The 18,014-nt window shown below is 50.2% G+C and overlaps 1 protein-coding gene across 3 annotated transcripts in view; it reads right to left on the bottom strand.

Moving 5' to 3' along the window:
- Window positions 1–18,014, bottom strand: part of SLC7A1 (solute carrier family 7 member 1) — a 69,986-nt gene that overhangs the window by 21,044 nt on the left and 30,928 nt on the right. For all 3 annotated transcript variants that reach the window (XM_045566771.1, XM_045566773.1, XM_045566772.1), the window contains exons 2-3: window positions 12,211–12,307; window positions 318–701 (exon numbers count right to left, since the gene is read on the bottom strand). In XM_045566771.1, coding sequence (XP_045422727.1) covers window positions 318–687 — 370 coding nt within the window. In that variant the 5' untranslated portion in view covers window positions 688–701; window positions 12,211–12,307. The remainder of the gene's footprint in view (window positions 1–317; window positions 702–12,210; window positions 12,308–18,014) is intronic.

The raw sequence follows: 18,014 nt of genomic DNA, 5'->3' as shown, positions 1-18,014 counted from the left end.
TACTTTTTAACAAATTAGAAACATCCCATTAACTCTATGTCTCTCTTGTTAACAGGAGTGACCTGCTCGTGGCCTGGCTTGGTCCCTGAACAAGGGCACAGGGCAGGGGAGGCCGAGCCAGTATGGCGATACCCACAGGCTACTTAACCTTCCACGAAGGGACCACGGGACGTTACGACAGGTGAGCCAGGAGGCAGCTCCTGCAGAAGAGCCAGACTCGGGGCATGCGGGGAGGAAGGTGGGCACCTGCCCACATGCTGGAGGTAGCAGCCGGCAGAAAAGCAGCGGAGGGCGCAGGCCCCAGGCCTTGGACCTACCGATGATGTAGGAGAGGATCAAGTTCCAACCGGTGATGAAGGCCCAGAGCTCCCCGACGGTGACGTAGCTGTAGAGGTAGGCCGAGCCCGTCTTTGGGACTCGAGCGCCAAACTCGCCGTAGCACAGGCCGGCGAGCACCGAGGCCAGGGCGGCGATCAGGAAGGAGATGACGATGGCAGGGCCCGCGTCCTCTCGGGCCACAGCTCCGGCCAGGACGTAGACGCCGGCTCCCAGCGTGCTGCCCACCCCAAGGGCCACAAGGTCGAAGGTGTTCAAGCAGCGGGACAGCCGGCTCTCTTCCCGGCTGCAGTCCACCACCTTCCGCCGCAGCATCTGCTGGCCAATGTCGAGCAGTACTTTGCACCCCATTCTGCTGTTCAAATCTGCCGAAAAAGAATAGAGGCGTTGAGTCATTGCTTCTTACTCACAGTTACCCTCGTCTTCTCCATTACCGAAACACACACAGTGACCAGGTCTTTTATAACCATTTCCTGCTAAAATGTTTTAATTCTCCGAATTCCACCATCACTTGTCAAAAGAGCATGACTTCTCCGGTCTTGGGTCTCACCGGCAGGTGTAGAGATGTCCCAGCAGGGCCACGTGCCCAGCGGACTTGACTCAGGTCTCTGAGCTTCCACACTGATTCCAGTTCCTCTTAACTGAGAATCTTCCGTGGGCAGAAATTACCCAGGATGGGGAACACAAATTGTTTCCCCTCTCAGAAATCACATAATTTACTGGGAAAGACAAGGTGCTCATTCAAGTATACTGTAACGGAGGCAAACCAAACCATACCGTGATAATTAAAACCCAGAGGTCTGGAATAGCAATGAGAATGCTATTTAGATCTTTCTAGGATCCTCTGAGCATAAAGACCAAGTTGTTTCCACTCTAAGTTAACAGAGAGTTAGGGCCAGAGCAGAAAATTTTTGGGTTATTACAAGTGAGGGCTTTTCCCAGCCGTCACTACTGGAGGAAGCACTTGTCTGGGCTGAATGTGGCCCTCTGTGCTGACACGCTCCCGAGTGCTCCCCACCAGGGGACACGTCTCCATCACAGGCTGGCTCACGTCATCCCCCCCGTCACCCGTGAGGGCCCGGGGACGCCTACATTGCAGGAACAGTGACCCCAGGGCAGCCTTGGGGCTGCTCTCCTCTGACACATGATCCCACCTGCCCAAGCAGGAGGGCACCATGGGTGACCCCTTGGCCGGGACCAGCCAGCAGCCGTCCTCACAGAGGTGCGGCTTCACTCCCCGCTCCCGCAGGTGGGCTCTGCAGAGACTTCCCCCCGCAGAGGACAATACGGAAGGGTGGGGAGCACACGGGGGTCACTCTGCAGTGGAGAAACCCGGCACCTGGGCCGGCCATCAAGGCCAACAACAGTGACAGCCACGTTGACGGCGTGATGTGACGAGGCGGGCGCTTCCCCTCTGCGGTCCTGCCAAACGCAGGGCCCCATTCTAATCACGGGGAAACCATCAGACAGCCCAGGAGACGGACATTCTACAAACTCCCCGACCGGGTCTCTCAACGTCATCAAAGCAAGAAAGGTGTGAGAGACGGTCAGGGCCAAGAGGAGGCAGGAGGACTAAATGTCACGTGGGATCCTGCCTGGGCTCCTGGGACAGAGAAAGGACGTCGGGGGAAACTAAGGAAACCTGGATAAAGCACAGACATTAGTTAATAACGCAGTACCAACACCGTCTGTAACCAGTGTAAGGTACATGTTAATAACAGCGGAAACAACGAAGGGTATATGGAAAATCTCTGTAGCGTTTTACAATTTTTCTATACATCTAAAACAAAGAGTTTATCAAAAAATCTAAAACAAAACAACAGCATGTGCGGAGATAAGCTATCGTCATGACTTTTGGCTGCTGAGTTACAGGAAAATCACTAATATTTCCTCTTGATTATCAATTGGTGTTTACTGACCTAAACTTAGCTACAATTAAGTCATTGGAAAAGAAAACAGTCTCAATGGAGCTCACAGGTCTAGAAAAGTCCGTGCCTGACCCTGCCTGCCACCCTGTGCACCGGCAGCCGCTGGGGGGGCAAGTGCGGCGGGCACCCCACTGGGCCGCCAGGCTCCAGGCTGCGGGGCACCCGGGGGTGTCCTTCCTGCATTTTACCCGACCGGCCAAGAAAAGAGAAACAATCTCAGGACTCAGGACACTTTTAGCTAGAACGGGGAACAGAAATCATCTGATCCTGTCCCCTGTTATTCACATACAGAGGAGGAAAAATAACTCGGAGAGCCAAGTGTCAGAAGAGGTCGCAGCGCCCTGCAGGTGCAGTCGGCCACTCCTCATCTGGGGTTCCCGCGGCATCGTAGGTGGGAAGGAAATGACTCCAGGGCACAGCAAGCGGGGGAGGAAATGAGAGGAAATGAGGAGGGAGCGCCATTTGTGGGACGTAGCGCAGTGGGACAATCAGACACCAGGGTGTGACAAGGCAGGAAAGGCCCGTGATGCGGACCAGGGAAGCACGAGCACAGAGCCCAGAGCTTCCCGGGCTGCTTTTGGCAGTGCGTGCACGGTCTCTGAAAGCTCTGGGCCAGGAGCAGGTGTGAGGTGCCTCAGCAAGGCAGCCAGGCCCGAGGCCTCCCGGACAGTTAAGAGAAGGCTTCAGGGTGGCAGCAAGGTGGAGGAGGAGGAGGAGGAGGAGGAGGAAGAAGAAGAGGAGGGGGAACCAAGGACTTGCCGCTGCCGGGACACCAGGGCCTGCGGAAGGCTCCGGCACTCTCCAGTCAGCACAGGGGGCGATTTCTCCCAGAACTGCCTTTTTCTTTTCTTCCACACACGATTTAAGCTGATTTATGTGAGTCAAACTGTAAATCACAGCAAAGCATTTAGCAAAGCACTACTTGGACAGTAGGTAGCAAGGGAAGGTGCAATGTTGCAACATAACTTTCAGCAAAAATGGCTGCAAAGTGACTTCTCAGCATCACTTTTTGTGGGGAGAGGAGTATTTAAGCAAACGGGAGCCTCAGAGGGAAGCGGGCGTGAGAGCTCTGTATCGCTCGCACTGTTTTTATCTGGCCGGGGAATGTGGCTGGTAGATGCACGGAGACAGTGCCTGTCTCTTCCCATCCATCCCGGATGTAATTTCTGGTTAGTACTGAGTGGATTCTCTCCTCCAAACGCTAAAAGCCAAGTGCAAGGCAAAGACAATGCTACTCAACAGCATTTTCTTCCCCAGGCTTCACAAAGTGACCTGACTGCCCAGAAAGTGAGAAGGAGCCTCCTGCCTGTCCCTGTCCTGGGCCCTTTCCTTTGGGAGGGCTGGTCCCCAGTCTGTAGTCCTCTCTCAAAAGCACACTGTTGTTCTGGGCAGAGCCAAAGCCACAGGAGTGACCCAACTGGGATTCTTGACAAGGGGCACACCAGAACCCAGACACGCTCCCATAACAGGGTTCTGAGCCTCCTTGGAGCAGAAAGCAAATGTGAACCCAGGGACCTCGTATTAGGACAAATGACGTTCTTAGACATGCACAGGTGCAAAGCAGGTGTGCACATATGCACCTGTGACATTGCCAGCACCGGACGGCTCTCACCAGCAGAAAACCCACTCAAAGAACCAAGTGACTTACGTTAGGAGGACCTCAGCACCACCTTCAGAGTGAAGGGGGCAGGTTACTAAATGCTATAAATTTACGTACAGACTTGGTTTTCAAATGTCATGTGAAAAGGGAGCGAATTCTTTGGAGACACAGTCACGCACGATGTAGCTCCCGTCTCCCGAACAGGTCCACAGTGGCTCGTTTGCTTCAGGAACAGTCTTGGCCCGCTCCTCCTGCACCAGAGCCCCGGAGGGAAGTGCTCTGTATCTCAGTGAGGGGGGACACAGCAGGGACCCTGACAGGTTAGTTTTACCTTGGTTACTTCTTAAGTATTGCTTGCTATCTGGGGAAAGGGAGAACTCAATTCCTTTGGAAGACACTGGAACAAAAATGCAGCCAACTGCTGCTGAGAAGCCCAGGGCTACTAACCTGAAGAACATAAATGTCTCAGCTTAGGTGTTCATTTCTACTTCCCAGGGTAGGAGAAAATGAGATATTTACGATGCCCTGGGTTTACTTTACGAAATAGCCTTTCTGTCTCCTTGGAAGTAATGCAAAAACCTGTTCTCCAAGTGGTATCTTCTTATCAGCATTTTGTACACATTGTACCAGGACTTACACTCATGCCAGGACTCTAAAGCTGGTCGTTCAGCCAACGGGGAAGCTAAAGGAAGCTTCTCTACACAAAATTAATCTAACCATTCCAATCCCAACAACGTCACGTGGATATGGACTCCCCGCCGCTGGGGTTTGCACGGAACATTGCCAGAATGCTGTGGGAGGCTTGTCTGGAAAGTGGGTTCCCTTCCTTGTGGGGAGGAATCCGTGCAATGGTTGCCACCTGCTCTCATTTGGGGGTTTGACAGGAATCCTGCCACGCCAAGGGGCTCAGATCTATCTTGCTGTGCAGTCGTTTATTATCAAAGAGCACTTACCTTGGGTGGTATCCTCTTAGAAAAGCAAAGAAAATCTGTCCTTTTCCCTTCTAACTCCATGTTCTATTCCAGTAATCGCTACATAAAAATGGGAGTAAAATGACCGAGTGAGTCAGAATTTCAGAGAAAAAGACTTTCTTATGTTCTATTTTAAAGATTTCTGATAAAGGGGGGTAGATGTGAATGGTATGACTTTTGCACTCGCAGATTTATCCGATCACTCCGCCACTGGAAAAGTCCAGCTTGATGGCTTAAGGAAGGGCAGGCAGGAGTCAAAAGCAGGCTGTTATACTACATTCAGAAATGCCATCCTTTAAAGAAAATCTTCATACTGAAATATTTACTAAGTCAATACTTTCAGATTTTCCTGTCAGTGGTTTTCAGAGGGCCAAGGCCCCAGATGACTTGAATTCAACATTTGGAATGAAACCTCTCATCCCACCGAGAGAAAGACTGCGGTGGACATGGGCACCACGCGGAAGGATCTCGGTCTTTGCCAGGCTGGCAGCATCAGGAACAGCACTAAGTGGTGGGCACAGTCATTGAAGCCGTTTCAACTTCCCTAAAGCAAGACTGTCTGGCCAACCTCAGGGCTGGCGTGTGGGTGGCCACCCCGGCGGTACCTGGAGGGCTCCAGGGTGAAGGTACAAGCCACATGAACAAGGAGGGACAGAGTGTCCCGACTCACTGATCTGCAACCAGAGGTGGGAGAAGGCTCCAAGGAAAGAACATTCTAGGATGCTGGCCCTTGTGGGAGACTCGAGGACAAGGGAAAAACCCGTGTTGAAGGAAGTGATCTCAAAGCAGGATCCACTTCCCCCCAGATGTCAGGAGGCCCAGGTGCAAGAACTTTAAAAGAAAAACAAAATCAGAGTGCAGATGGCACTGGTAGCCACTAAGGACGGAGACCCAAGAAGGAGGCAGGCATGGCGTTGTTGCGAAAGAAGGGAGACCTGCAGGGTGAGCAGAGAGCACCTTTGCTGCAGAGTCACTAAAGGCCACGTGAGCCCCATGACCATGAGAAAACTGACCCGGGGAGAGTAAACCAAGGAACCGATGGGAGGGGTGGTTCAAAAATGGTGGAACATAAAAAAATGACTGCAGTGGGTGACAGGAAGGAGACAGTGTGTTGCAGGGTCCCAGTGCCACTGTGAGGGCAGAGGCTTCGCCTGCAGCGACACACGGCTTCTGGACCTGGGCTCTTTTAAGCCTCGGGGTCTATGCCTCGCTGACCCCAGGCATCAGGGACATGGCTAAGAATATAACTGAATCCACCCAAAATGACTGATCCCACACCTGCTGGGTGCAAAGCTGGGGTTTAAGAAAAATGCACAAATGCCCAGTCCTGACCCTGGGAAAGCACAGTGCCAGGGCTGGTTTGTGTGTGAACATACACAGGGGCTCCCAGAGCCAGGCCGACAGGACGATGGCAGAGTGTGGGACCAGGAAAAGGTTAACTGTCCATCTCAAAGGCTTTCATGGGGGGGGAAGGTGTCCTTTCACGGGAAAGAACAGAGGCATGGAGCCAGTAAGTGCACCTGGGCACTCCTTTACATCCTTTGCGAAAAGTTGGGAATTTCACTTGGGAAAGACACTTTACTCTCCTCTGAAATCCACACACTGTAGGGCATGTGACTTCTCGAGCCTGGCACAAGGGGGCACAGGGCCAACGTGATGGCTGTGCTGACCCAGGTGGCGTTGGCCTGTCCTTTAGGCCTTGGTGATTTCATGGCCTCAGCCACACTCAGAAAGCCCGGGAGCCCGGCCTCCCAGCAACCTGCCTCTGTCTGCTGACTCGGCAGCGGCTGACAGCACAAAGTCCCCGGGGACCTCAGAGATGCCCACACACAGCAATGCTCGCCACCCACCACTCTGAGTCTGTACGGCAAAACCAAAAGAGGGTTACCAGAGGAGGCAGGGGTCAGAGGTTCTGCAGGACAGCAGCCGTGGGATCCACCGCAGGTGCATGTCCCTGGGGCAGAACACTTTCCAGGCACGGGGGAGGAAGTCAATTAGCCAAGGAACTGCTCACAGAGGTCCCAGCCAGAGGATGGCAGAGACCGCAAAGCACAGCATCCTGCCTCTTGCCACGGGGAGCGCAGAGACCCCACCACTCACACCCTGCAGGGGCCCAAACAGATAACCCCGGGGGCTGAAAGCTGACGATGCTGTCACATGAAGGAACCCAGCAAGCTCTTTACAGCGTGACTCTTGCTGAAATGGTACGCACCCCCCAAACTCTTCTCCGCAGTTTCATGCCACGGGAAAACATCAAGTCAAAAAGTACATAATGCAATCCCAGTGAGCACGTATGTGGGTGTAGCATACCAAAATATTCACTGAGGTTATCTTCAGATTATAAGAGTGTTTTCACTGTTGTTTTCATCTTTGCTGTTATTTGCCATGTTGTCTATAATGACATGTTGCTTCTTAAATCAGAAAACAATCCTAATAACTAAAAACAGCTAACATCTCGGGGCGCCAGCCAAATGCAAGATCCTTTACGCAACTTACTTTATCTGACCTTCACACCACCTTATCAGGCGGGCAATACCTTGCCTTCTGGACAGGAGGAGACCTAGGCTTGATGACACCTCAGTAATTCTCAACCCTCACCGCACATTACAATCATCCGGGGAGATTTTTTAAAGTAACAATGCCCAGCCTCACCACGGGTCAAATAACTTTTTCCATGTTCCCCCAGGTAACTGTAACCTGCCTGAGGGCACACGAACCACGGAAGGTGCCATGAGACTCAAGTCTGACTGCCCCCAAAGCCTTGAACTGGCCTCTGAATCAGGATCCACAGGTCCTGGGGAATGGTGCCGGGGGGGCGGGGGAGGCCACACAAGGAAGAAGCAGGGAAAGATGGCAGTCACCATCGCGCCTGCTTCAGCAGGGGACCGAGCTTCCGCCCACTGACTCAACTCAACCTACTCAACGCGGTCCTCCAGGGCAAGGAGTGTGCTTCACTCTGTACGGAACACGGATGAATTCTGCAGTTCACCCCTTACCTCACCGTGGCGATGGAGCACACGCCTGCTGGGCACCAGGTGGCACCTCAGACAGACACTAGGCCTGTGACATGGGCAGGGGCAGGGCAGGATGGCCCCTGGGGGGCATCGCAAGGGGCCCCTGAGGGATTTATGCCTCTTCTTAGAGGCAACGTTTTAAAGTCAAGGAAAGACATCCACAAAATACTACCTTGGGAAGACTAAACTGTCTTGTGTGGAAAACTCTGGACTCAAGGACTTCCAAATGCTCGAGGCCCAGCCTTCTCTTTGGTAGCTAATCAGTAGGTTCACCTTTGAGCACGACATTTTAATCCAACTAATAAAGCACCTTTGCGCAAGCAAATGCTATAACCTTTCATATTTACCTGCCATTTGTTCCCCGTCCCTGTTTTTTTCCTCGAAGAGCCCTGACAAACGGGTAAGGCACACGCCCGTGGTTACCATGGAAATTATCTATGAGGTCCGTGTCAGGCAGAGGCAATCCCTGAGCAGGAAATGCGTGTTTCGTGGCAGGCACTCCTGTCCTGTTCACACACACTTCTTCACTGGTGGCCAAAATTGCAGACGCTCCAGAAAGAAAGCATCTCTGATCCGAAGGGATGGTCACAGCCTCCTGGCACGGGTCACCAGCTTGCCTGCCTTCCACCCTCAACGACTGCCGGCCTTACTTTAACAATCGTGAGGTTTTCTCGTCATGTCATATGCTCAGAGGGACGTCCTAGTGGGCACTAACTGAGCAGCCGCTATCAGAGAAGAGAATGTGATTCGATTTGCCTGAAATTCCAGAAGCAGATGGCCATCACCCGCCTGCCGGCCTGAACGATCAGGGCCAGGGGAGGCCAGCGCCTGAGGGTCAGGTAGAAGCCAGAGGTGGACGGGGCAGCCCCGGTCGCTGGGCCGCTGTAACCGCTTGGGTGGGGTGAAGTGTGAGGGGCTCGTAGCCCATCAGACGGACCGTACTTTATCACACGTCACAGGCAGTGCCACCTGCTGTGCTTTCATGGAAGGCTCCAGAGCAGCACCAGGGCCACAGGCTGTCACCCCAGGATGCCACCGGACTTGACCCCAGAGCCTCTCGATGTGCCAGTGCTCACGTCAGTGTTCCAGACTGGGACCAGTCAAAGCCCTCCCTCCCTTGGTTACTGCTGTATGACAGTGAGACCCCACATCTTCAGAGAACGAGGGGAGAGCACAGGTTACTTCCACTGCTTTGTAAGAATTCTGAAAGGCCAAAAATACCATTTCTATTTATGCTCCAAATATCACCCTCTCCAGTCCCCGCTGCCACAGAAGAACGTACTGTAAGGCCCTCCTGCCTGCTACAAGTTCACTGACCAGCCGGTCGGTTGAGACTGGGGACCACATTTCCCTGAACAAAACGATGTGACAAGACTGCAATCAGGTTCCCAGGTGGCTCACAGAAAGCCATTTAACCCACCACACCACGCTCCTGAAGTAGGACTGTGCACTCCAGGGCCGCGTACCGGCCAGCAGGGTCAGGGGTGGCACGGGACATCCGTGTTGGCTGCAGGGACAAACAGACCCTGTGGAGCTGTGACCTTCCGACAGATTTAAAGGCATGGACCACTGTAGAAAAAAGAAAGGAGTGAAATAATTTCTCACAAAAATAGACGGCAGATGGTAACCACTTCTCAATCCCTCCTTTCAAAGAGCAAGGGCGGGTGATCTGTGCGGGGCCGGCCTGATCAGTTGGCGGCCACGCTTGCAAAGCCCGCCTGGCACCCACCTGCAGGCAGCCTCGGGGAGCTGAGGGCAGCCATCGGGTCAGCCAGCAAGCAGCTGGGACCCCAGTCCTACAGCCACGAGGAAATGAGTTCGGCCAACAACCCGAGGAGCCTAGAAGAGGATACTTCCCCAGTCGAGCCTCCAGATGAGAACCAAGCCCTGGTCAACACCTCGACTGCAGCCTTGCGAGACCCTACGTACAGGCCCCAGCTAAGCCGTGCTCTAACTCCTGACCCACAGAAACTCAGAGAAAATAAGATGTGCATTGTCTTAAGCCGCAGCAGTAGGTGACTAATACACAGTCCCAACCCTCCTGTGTGGTAAGTGAGTCTGCATTCATTCATTCCCTCATTGCATCCTCAAGGAGCTAAAAACCAGAGGCCCAAACTTTAAACTCTGCTTCAATGGTGGGGCTAACTCTTATTTCACCTGAAACTACACTTTCTCGGTTAAGGCTGAATGATTTGAAAGTAACTTCCTCCTTCTGGATTAAATAGCTGTTATTTCATTTTTTAAAAAGTGCATATCCTACAATTCCTGGGCTACTGTTCTAGGAGTTACAGGAGCTACAAAAGATGTACCCTGCACTGTCCCTGCCCTCAGAGTGCTCACAGTCGGGAAGTGAACGCGTAAGCAAGTAACTATCCACAACCACCCACCCAGACGACGAGTACTTGTTGTGCCCCTACCATGTGCCCTCCCGACTTCCAGATGTTGAGGAAGCAACAGGGAATGGAACAGAAGCTCCCTGCCCTCATGCTGCGATAGGACAGCGTATGATAAACCACGGAACATAAACAAGTCCGAATGGGACCAAGAGGCCTCGAGAACATGCACCATCTGTGTCACCACCTGGTTGGATTCTCTTCACCCAAGAAGGGGCGACATCATGCCGGTGCCCAGTGGGCTGCGAATTCCCCCCATTCGGGCACAGCTCAGGACTGGTGCCTGAAGACCATCCATGGGCTTGCCCCACACACCTGGGCACAGCATGGCCTGGCCCCAAGAAATGGGACAGTCTGACTTTCACTGCTCACTCCAATGTCAACACTCAGTCCCAGGGTTAGGTAACACAGGAAGAGGTTCTGAAATAGTCTGTGAAGACAGCAGAAACACATCTGCCTGGTGTGGAAAGAGGAAGAAAGTAGAATGCACTCACTCTAATTTAAGCAATTTTACTAATTAAGCACCTAAACCCAGAAGGAAAGAAAAGGGTGTTTGAGGCTCACACGCCCCAGCACACAGTGGTTTCTGGCCCATGCAAAATGTCCTCCTGCTTCCCCACGGGCCAGGGTCTAATTTTACCTACTGTCTTCGGGACGGTGCACCTGCTAATTCTGCACCTTTGTTTCTGACATTTACGAGGGTACAACAGCCTCCTAAACAAGGTGCTTACTTACAGCCTAATCCTCCCTGTGAACTTGGAAGCTGTGGGCACCAGCCCCCTCCTTAATTCTTATTTCAGGGCAGCTGCTCAAAGGTGCTTACATGTGGCAAAGGTCACCGGCTATATCCCCCCAAAGTCCTTCTGATTAAAAGCTCAGCGTGGGCCACTGATGCTGACTGTGTGTGCATTCTTAATTAGCTGCAGACTGGGAATTAAGATGTGAGTGGTCTCAAATGACTGTAAGAATGTGAGCGAGAGAACTTCATTACACACACACACACACACACACACACCCTTCTCTCAACTGAAAACACTTTACCTCTACTTTTTGTGACGAATAAAATAGTGCTGATAATGATAAAGTCTCTACACTCAGTAAATGTCTTTAGTTTAATGGGAAAATAACTAGAGCAATAGTTTAAAGTATTTTTACAGTGGAACAATTTTTCCCAAACTACATCCTATGCTGAAGCCGAATATAAGAATCAGATCAAACTGGAGCTACTGTTGTTTAAAGAGAGATGGGGTAAGAGGGGAGGGGGCCCTCACTGGCGAACCCCACCCCCAGCTGGCCCGACTGGCTCTTGTGCCCCCTGAGAATTCTCAGGCTCCCAGGCACAGCCGCAATACACTGCCCTACAGCAGATGGTCACAGTCCCTAAACCCAAGAACAAGCTTCGGCAGGATTCTTACGTAAAAGGGTGAAAAGTTAAAGTCAGGAGAAGGGTGAGAGGAACAGGAGCAAGACGAAAAGTCCTGTGGCAGGAAGGAAATTGGAACCGGCCCTTGACCTTGAGAAACGCAAGGGCTTCAGGAGTCACAGGCACAAACAGCAGCGAAGGCCAGTGCGGACAGGCCAGGGTGGCGCACGGAGCACGACAGCGCCCAGCATCTGCGCCAGGAATGAGGCGGGACAGCTGCAGGAGGGTCCTTCCCCACGGCCTGCCCTGGTGACCAGGCCTGCAGCAGCCACAGGACGTTTAGAGTTCTGTTTGAAGGAAACGCAGGAATGTAAGGAACACACTGAAGAGAAAAGACAAACTCCTTTTCTGCCGAGTCAAGGGGCTTGAACAGCTAGCTAGCTAGATGAGTCTGAAGAAGTACAGCAGTAAGAAATTTTAAAAAGAAAACTTAAGGTTTCAATTGTCAGTTAACTTAAAAGAACAGGCAACTAAAGGTCTGAATGAATAATACATTCCAGCACGAAAGAGACCGTCCCGCTGCAGTGCTGACAGGCAGACGGTACCTGGACTACGATGCGAGGGTCAACACCTTGTCACCCGAGGATCACCTGGATCTTGGAGCAGAGACGTCTCGGGAGGGTATGAGGGCACTTCCAGCTCCTGAAAGGCAAGGAAGAGCCATGAGACGCCTTTGGTTTTGGCCCCAGAACCTCCAAGTCTGCAGCTCGTCCAAGGAGGGCTGGTTCAGCTCAGTTCCGCACGACAACGGTAGCATCGACTGCAGACGGGTGAAGGGCAGGAGCAGGCACATGGGTCCCACCGCGGGGATTGATCAGGCACCAGGGGAGTCACCGGCGGAATCCAGGGAACAGGTGGGAAACCAGACTAGGTGACCTCCCAACCAGGGATCCCAGTGCTCTGCCTCTACAAATGGATCTTCATGTTTAAAGAGGATGATATAAAATTGTCACACGTCACATGGGCAGAGAAGTGGATATGCGGAAGCTCTGAGCCCCCAGTAGGGGCCACGAAGGGGAATGAGTCCTCTCCTGACACTGGGGTGGAGAAGCGAGGCCAGCAGGGGCAGGAAACCCTAGCTGGTGTCTTCAGGACACACCTGGACTGCATTTCTTGTCATGGGCCCTTCGGGGATGGAGTCCTCCTGTGCTCGCCAGCTGGCATAGCATAACGGCATGGAGCACACACCCGCCCCTAACTCCAGCAGGACGGGCCAAAGATTGCCCTAAATGCAGGACTCTGTTGTCTGGGGCGTGGCCTGCAGTCCAACAAGTAAGGCAACCAGTGCTGGCCAGTGACGGAAGTGCCGGCTCTGAACGCAGCCGGAGGGCACGCCAGGAAAACCTCCCAGGTGCATGGCATGTGAAGTCCTTTGTTTTCTAAATCTTACCGTCCACGCTCTGCACAGATTCCTGCCCTCACCGGGAGCTGGACGGGTACCATTCAGCTGCGAGACTCTGATCTGTGCCTAATGTGAACCTGGAGAGGATCATTGCTCCGCAAATGCACATAAAGATGCTAATCAACAGCTGGAGTTTTACAGCTTCAACAGCAGCAACCAAACTTCCCACAACCTGGAACCCTATTCCACCCCCAACACCTTTTGTACATTCATTCTACATGGGTATTTCATTCCTCTTCACTTTCTATGTTGAAAATGTCAAACCTACAGAAAAGTTGAATGAATATTTATTTATTCTGTCTACAATTACCAATATTTAACATTTTGCCTGATTTGCTTTGTCTTTCTTTAAATAAAATACACGTTCCTCAAGACCCATGTGGTAAGAGAGCTATAGCTATCATGACATCTGACCTCTAAGCATATTGGTAAGTAACTCCTAAGAATAACACCGTCCTACCTGATAGTAATGCCATTATCACACCCAAGAAACTGGATATTAATTCAATAGTATTTAAAGCCCAGCCCATGATCGAATGTCCCTAACTGCCAATAGACTGCTATCTCTTGATGCTCCATCATGTGCCCTGAGAGCAGGAGAGCAACGAGGGTCGACAGGGTCAGGCTCACAGCCCAGCAGGGACACAGCGTCCAGGTGTCCCACAGAGGGACGGGTGCAACGTGGCGGGTCCCTGTCCCAGCCTCCGTCCTGGCAGAACAGAAAGCAGTTGCAGATTTCACGAAAGGTTTTTGCAACGAGCTGATGTTTCGAGGAAGACTTCACCGAGGGAAAGGAGTGTTCCAGAGTGGGGACTGACGGCAAAAATGCAGAGGCCTGAGTGTGGCAGACATGACAATGGCCCCCAAAGATGGCCACGTCCTCATCCCGGGGACCTGTGAGTGTGCCGGTTACAAGGCCAGGGGAACTCAGGTTGCAAAAGGAACAAAGGTGCTGATCAGCCGACCTCGAGAGAGGGGTTCCCCTGGCTGGGCCTGGTGTGATCCTGAGGGTCCTCACAGGAGGAAAGGGGGAGTAGAAGAGCTGGCGTCACAGGGACACCATGTGCAGAGGACTCCACCAGCCCCCGCGGGCTTTGAATACGAGAGGAGACTCCAGCCTGCCTGGAGGGGCAGGGAAAGGTGAGAAATGGGTTCTCCCCTGGAGCCTCCAGAAAGGAATCCCCCCCACACCCCTACGCTGCTGCCAACACCTCGATTTGAGCCCATTTTGGACTTCCCAGCCTCCAGAACTGTAAGGTACTAAACTTGTGTTATTTTAACTCACTAAAAAAATAATGCCGAGGTTTGGAAAAGGCTGGGAACTGCCAAAGTGCTAGGGGCTGGGGTCAAAGTCATGCAAGTCCTTGTGGATAAGACAAGAAAACTGCACTTTATTCTTGAAGCGAGGGAGGGATAGCTGGGAGCCAGCATCGGGTTTGTATTTTAGGAAGATAACTCTGGAAGAACAGGGACAGAAATCAGAAGGGAAACAACTGGCAACATTTGTTGCCAATGATATTAATACAATTTGAGCTTTCAAGAAAAAAATTAGACATCTGTGAAACTTGTAGTCAGCCAAGATTTGAACAGCCTCCTGAAACTTGAGTTTTCTCATGACACTGGGGTGATGTTGTTAAAATACATGAGGAAACCTTTAGAAGATCAACATAACTCAGTAAAACAATAATTCAGTAAAACAGAATCATGCACAGGTAAAAGGTTAATTCAAAGTCCAAAACAGGCCCATATATCCTACAGTACAAAGAGCCCATTGATAGAGTTCCAGATTCCCCAGTGGCACCAACAACCACCTGTCGAGTCTCAGTGTAGTATCAAAAAAGAACACCTGTAATTATCTGAAAAGGCCACTCAAGTATTCCTCCTTTTCTACGCACATACCTGTGAGGCCATATTTTTTTTTATATACTTCAGCTAAAACAACACATCAAATCTGACTGAATGCAGAAGCAGATATACGAATCCAGCTGCCTTCGATTCAGCTAAACATTAAAGAGATTTGTAAATAAGTAAAACAGTACCACTCTCCTCACTGAATTTTTTTGTTTTGGAAAACAGGTACTTCTCATAAAACTGTTATTTATGTTAACACAAAATGGGTTCCTTATGGTTATTTTCAGGTGGATTAATACATAATTATTTCAAGTTGTTCTAAATTTTAATTGCTAATTTATAAATACTGACAGATACAACGCTCATAAACAAAAGCTCCTGGAAGTCCTCGACAGTCTAGACGGGCATACCGGGGTTCCAAGACCAAACAGTCCAAGAACCTCTGTGTGCAGGGCTGCCCCGTGACGTGAATACAGCCCAGCTGCCCATGTGCACAGCAGCCGGCCACAGTGATTCCTGCTCCGGGTTCCTGCCATGCTATAAAAGCAGTTAATGCTAGAATTAAAAGACTAAAGGAAGGCATGCCGTACATTAATCCAGGGTGAACTCATCAGGATTAATGGACTGGAATGCATAGCAAATAAATTCATTAGTATTGCTTTAATTCAAGAATGTTCCAACCACTTTATTGTAATTTTTGAGATTTGAAAATTCCTTTGTTAAAAGCAGAGTAATGAAAATGCTGCACATCAGACCTAAAGAATTTAATTCTGTTTGTTTCATAAACATGGCAAGCAGCATTACAGCACTACCCCGATGGCTTCCAGGAGCACCTGGGGAGTGCAGAACTGCGGCAGTAATACCGTGGCGCTACATTATAACACAGCCACGCTTCGCTTAATGACAAGGACACCTTCTGAGAAATGTGTCATTAGGTGATTTTGTCATTGTGCAGGTACCACAGAGCGTACTTAAACAAACCTAGATGGTAGGGCCTCCTACACACCTAGGCTACAAACCTGTACGGCATGTTACTATACTGAATACTGTAGGCAGCTGCAACACAGCGGTAAGTGTTTGTGTGTATAACCATATCTAAATATGGGATAAAAGATAACAAGAACCTGTTCATGGCACTTACAGGAATGGAGCTTGCAGGACTGGAGGTTGCTCTGGGTGAATCAGTGAGTGGCAAGTGAGCATGAAGGCCACGTTGCTGCACACTGCTGTGGACTTTATAAACACTGTACACTTAGGCTAATCTGAATTTATTTTAAAACATTCTTTCTTCAATAATAAATTAAACTTAGCTTACTGTAACTCTAAATTTTTTTAACTTTTAACTCTTTTGTAGTAACACTTAGCTTAAAACACAAACACACTGTACAGCTGTCCAAAAATATTTTTGTTTATATTCTTATTCTGTGAGTTTTTCTCTATTTTAAAAAATTTCTTTTTTATTTTTTTTACTTCTTAAATGTTTTAGTTAAAAATGAAGACACGCACACACACATTAGCCTAGGTCTATGCAGGGTCGGGGTCATCAATATCTCTGTCTCCCACCTGCACATCTTGTCCCACCGGGAGGTCTTCAGGGGCAGTAACACACATGCAGCTGTCATCTCCCAGGATAACGATGCCTCCTTCTGGAATAAATACCTCCTGAAAGACTTGCCTGAGGCCGTTTTACAGTTAGCTTTGTTTAATATAAGTAGAAGGAGTGCACTCTAAACAATAAAAAGTATGGTATAATAAATAAATAAACCAGTCACACAGTCATTTATTATCAAGTATTATGTGCTACACATAATTGTATGTGCTATACTTTTATACTACGACTGACAGCACAGTAGGTCTGTTCACACCAGCATCACCACAAACATGAGTAATGCCTTGTAGTAGGATGTCGCAGAGGCTACAACTTCACTAGGCGATAGGAATTTTTTAGCTCCATTATAATCTCATGGAACCACTGTGGTATACGAGATCCATCAACTGAAACGCTGTTATGGGCACAAGATTGCACATTTAATAGTGAATACCTGGCACAAGGGAAGATATGAAACAATATCTGAAAATAATCAGTACACATAACAATTAACATAACATTGAACAATTTATAAATCAAAAAGAATCAGATCTTGCCATTAAGTATATTGGTAGGAACCACTAAAAATGTCTTTTGATTTATTTTATTAAACATAATGCCCAACTCTTTGGCAGCTTATATAGCTGCTTTGCCTGTGAATGAGTCTTTATCCTTCACTCAACAAGCATATGCTGAGTGCCAGGTATAGTTTCAGAAACTGGGGATGCAGCAGTGAACAAGCTAGACCACAATACCGATCTTTGTGGAGTTAACATTCTATTTCTGGAAAGACCTCTTCAAAAAATAAGAACAGATGAAATATTAACTGGAAGTAGCACCCTTGGATCTCCTAAAGCAAAGGCATAAAATGAGAAAACAAATGAGCCCCCAGTACACAAGCAGGGGCTGTGTCCCATGCAAAGGTCAGATGTCATGGTTATTGGCGTCTGGGTTGAGAGGCTGTCAGCAATGGAGGTACAGGGGACCACAGCTCAACGCAGTCTGGAGATTTCTGTTAAGTCTACTTACTTCAAACAATAACTCCGCAAGCACAGAGCTGCTTCCAGATGGCCAGGTTCCCATGGGACAGCCCGGGCGGCTCCCAAGGGGATGGGGGAAGGTGTTAGAGTCTTCGAAAGAGGGCATTTCTAATGTGTAAAAGCAAACTATAATTAGTTCAATTTTTCCTTTGACATGAATATTGTTTTGAAATTTCCCCGTGAGTGTTTTATGCTTGTTAAAAGCAAGCATGGGCTAAGAGGCTAAAACAACTTATCCCCTCAAGGAACGAGATAGAGGATGGAAATCAGAACCTAACATGCAGGATAAAGTCCCCAGGGTTCGTGGAACTGAGAGGGCAGGCCCCCAGGCATCACCCAGGAATCCAGAACTGTCCTCTGAGGTCCGTGAGGTCTGAGGCCTTCCTGCCCCTCCCGTGATGAGTCTGCAGTACTGGAGTTGGGGGGCTGCACTGAGAACTGCCCACCCCCGCGGCTGTGCCTACAGAC

The sequence above is a fragment of the Lemur catta genome, chromosome 13 (genome assembly GCF_020740605.2).
Source record: "Lemur catta isolate mLemCat1 chromosome 13, mLemCat1.pri, whole genome shotgun sequence".
NCBI lineage: Eukaryota > Metazoa > Chordata > Mammalia > Primates > Lemuridae > Lemur > Lemur catta.
This window is presented reverse-complemented; position numbering and strand designations above follow the sequence as displayed.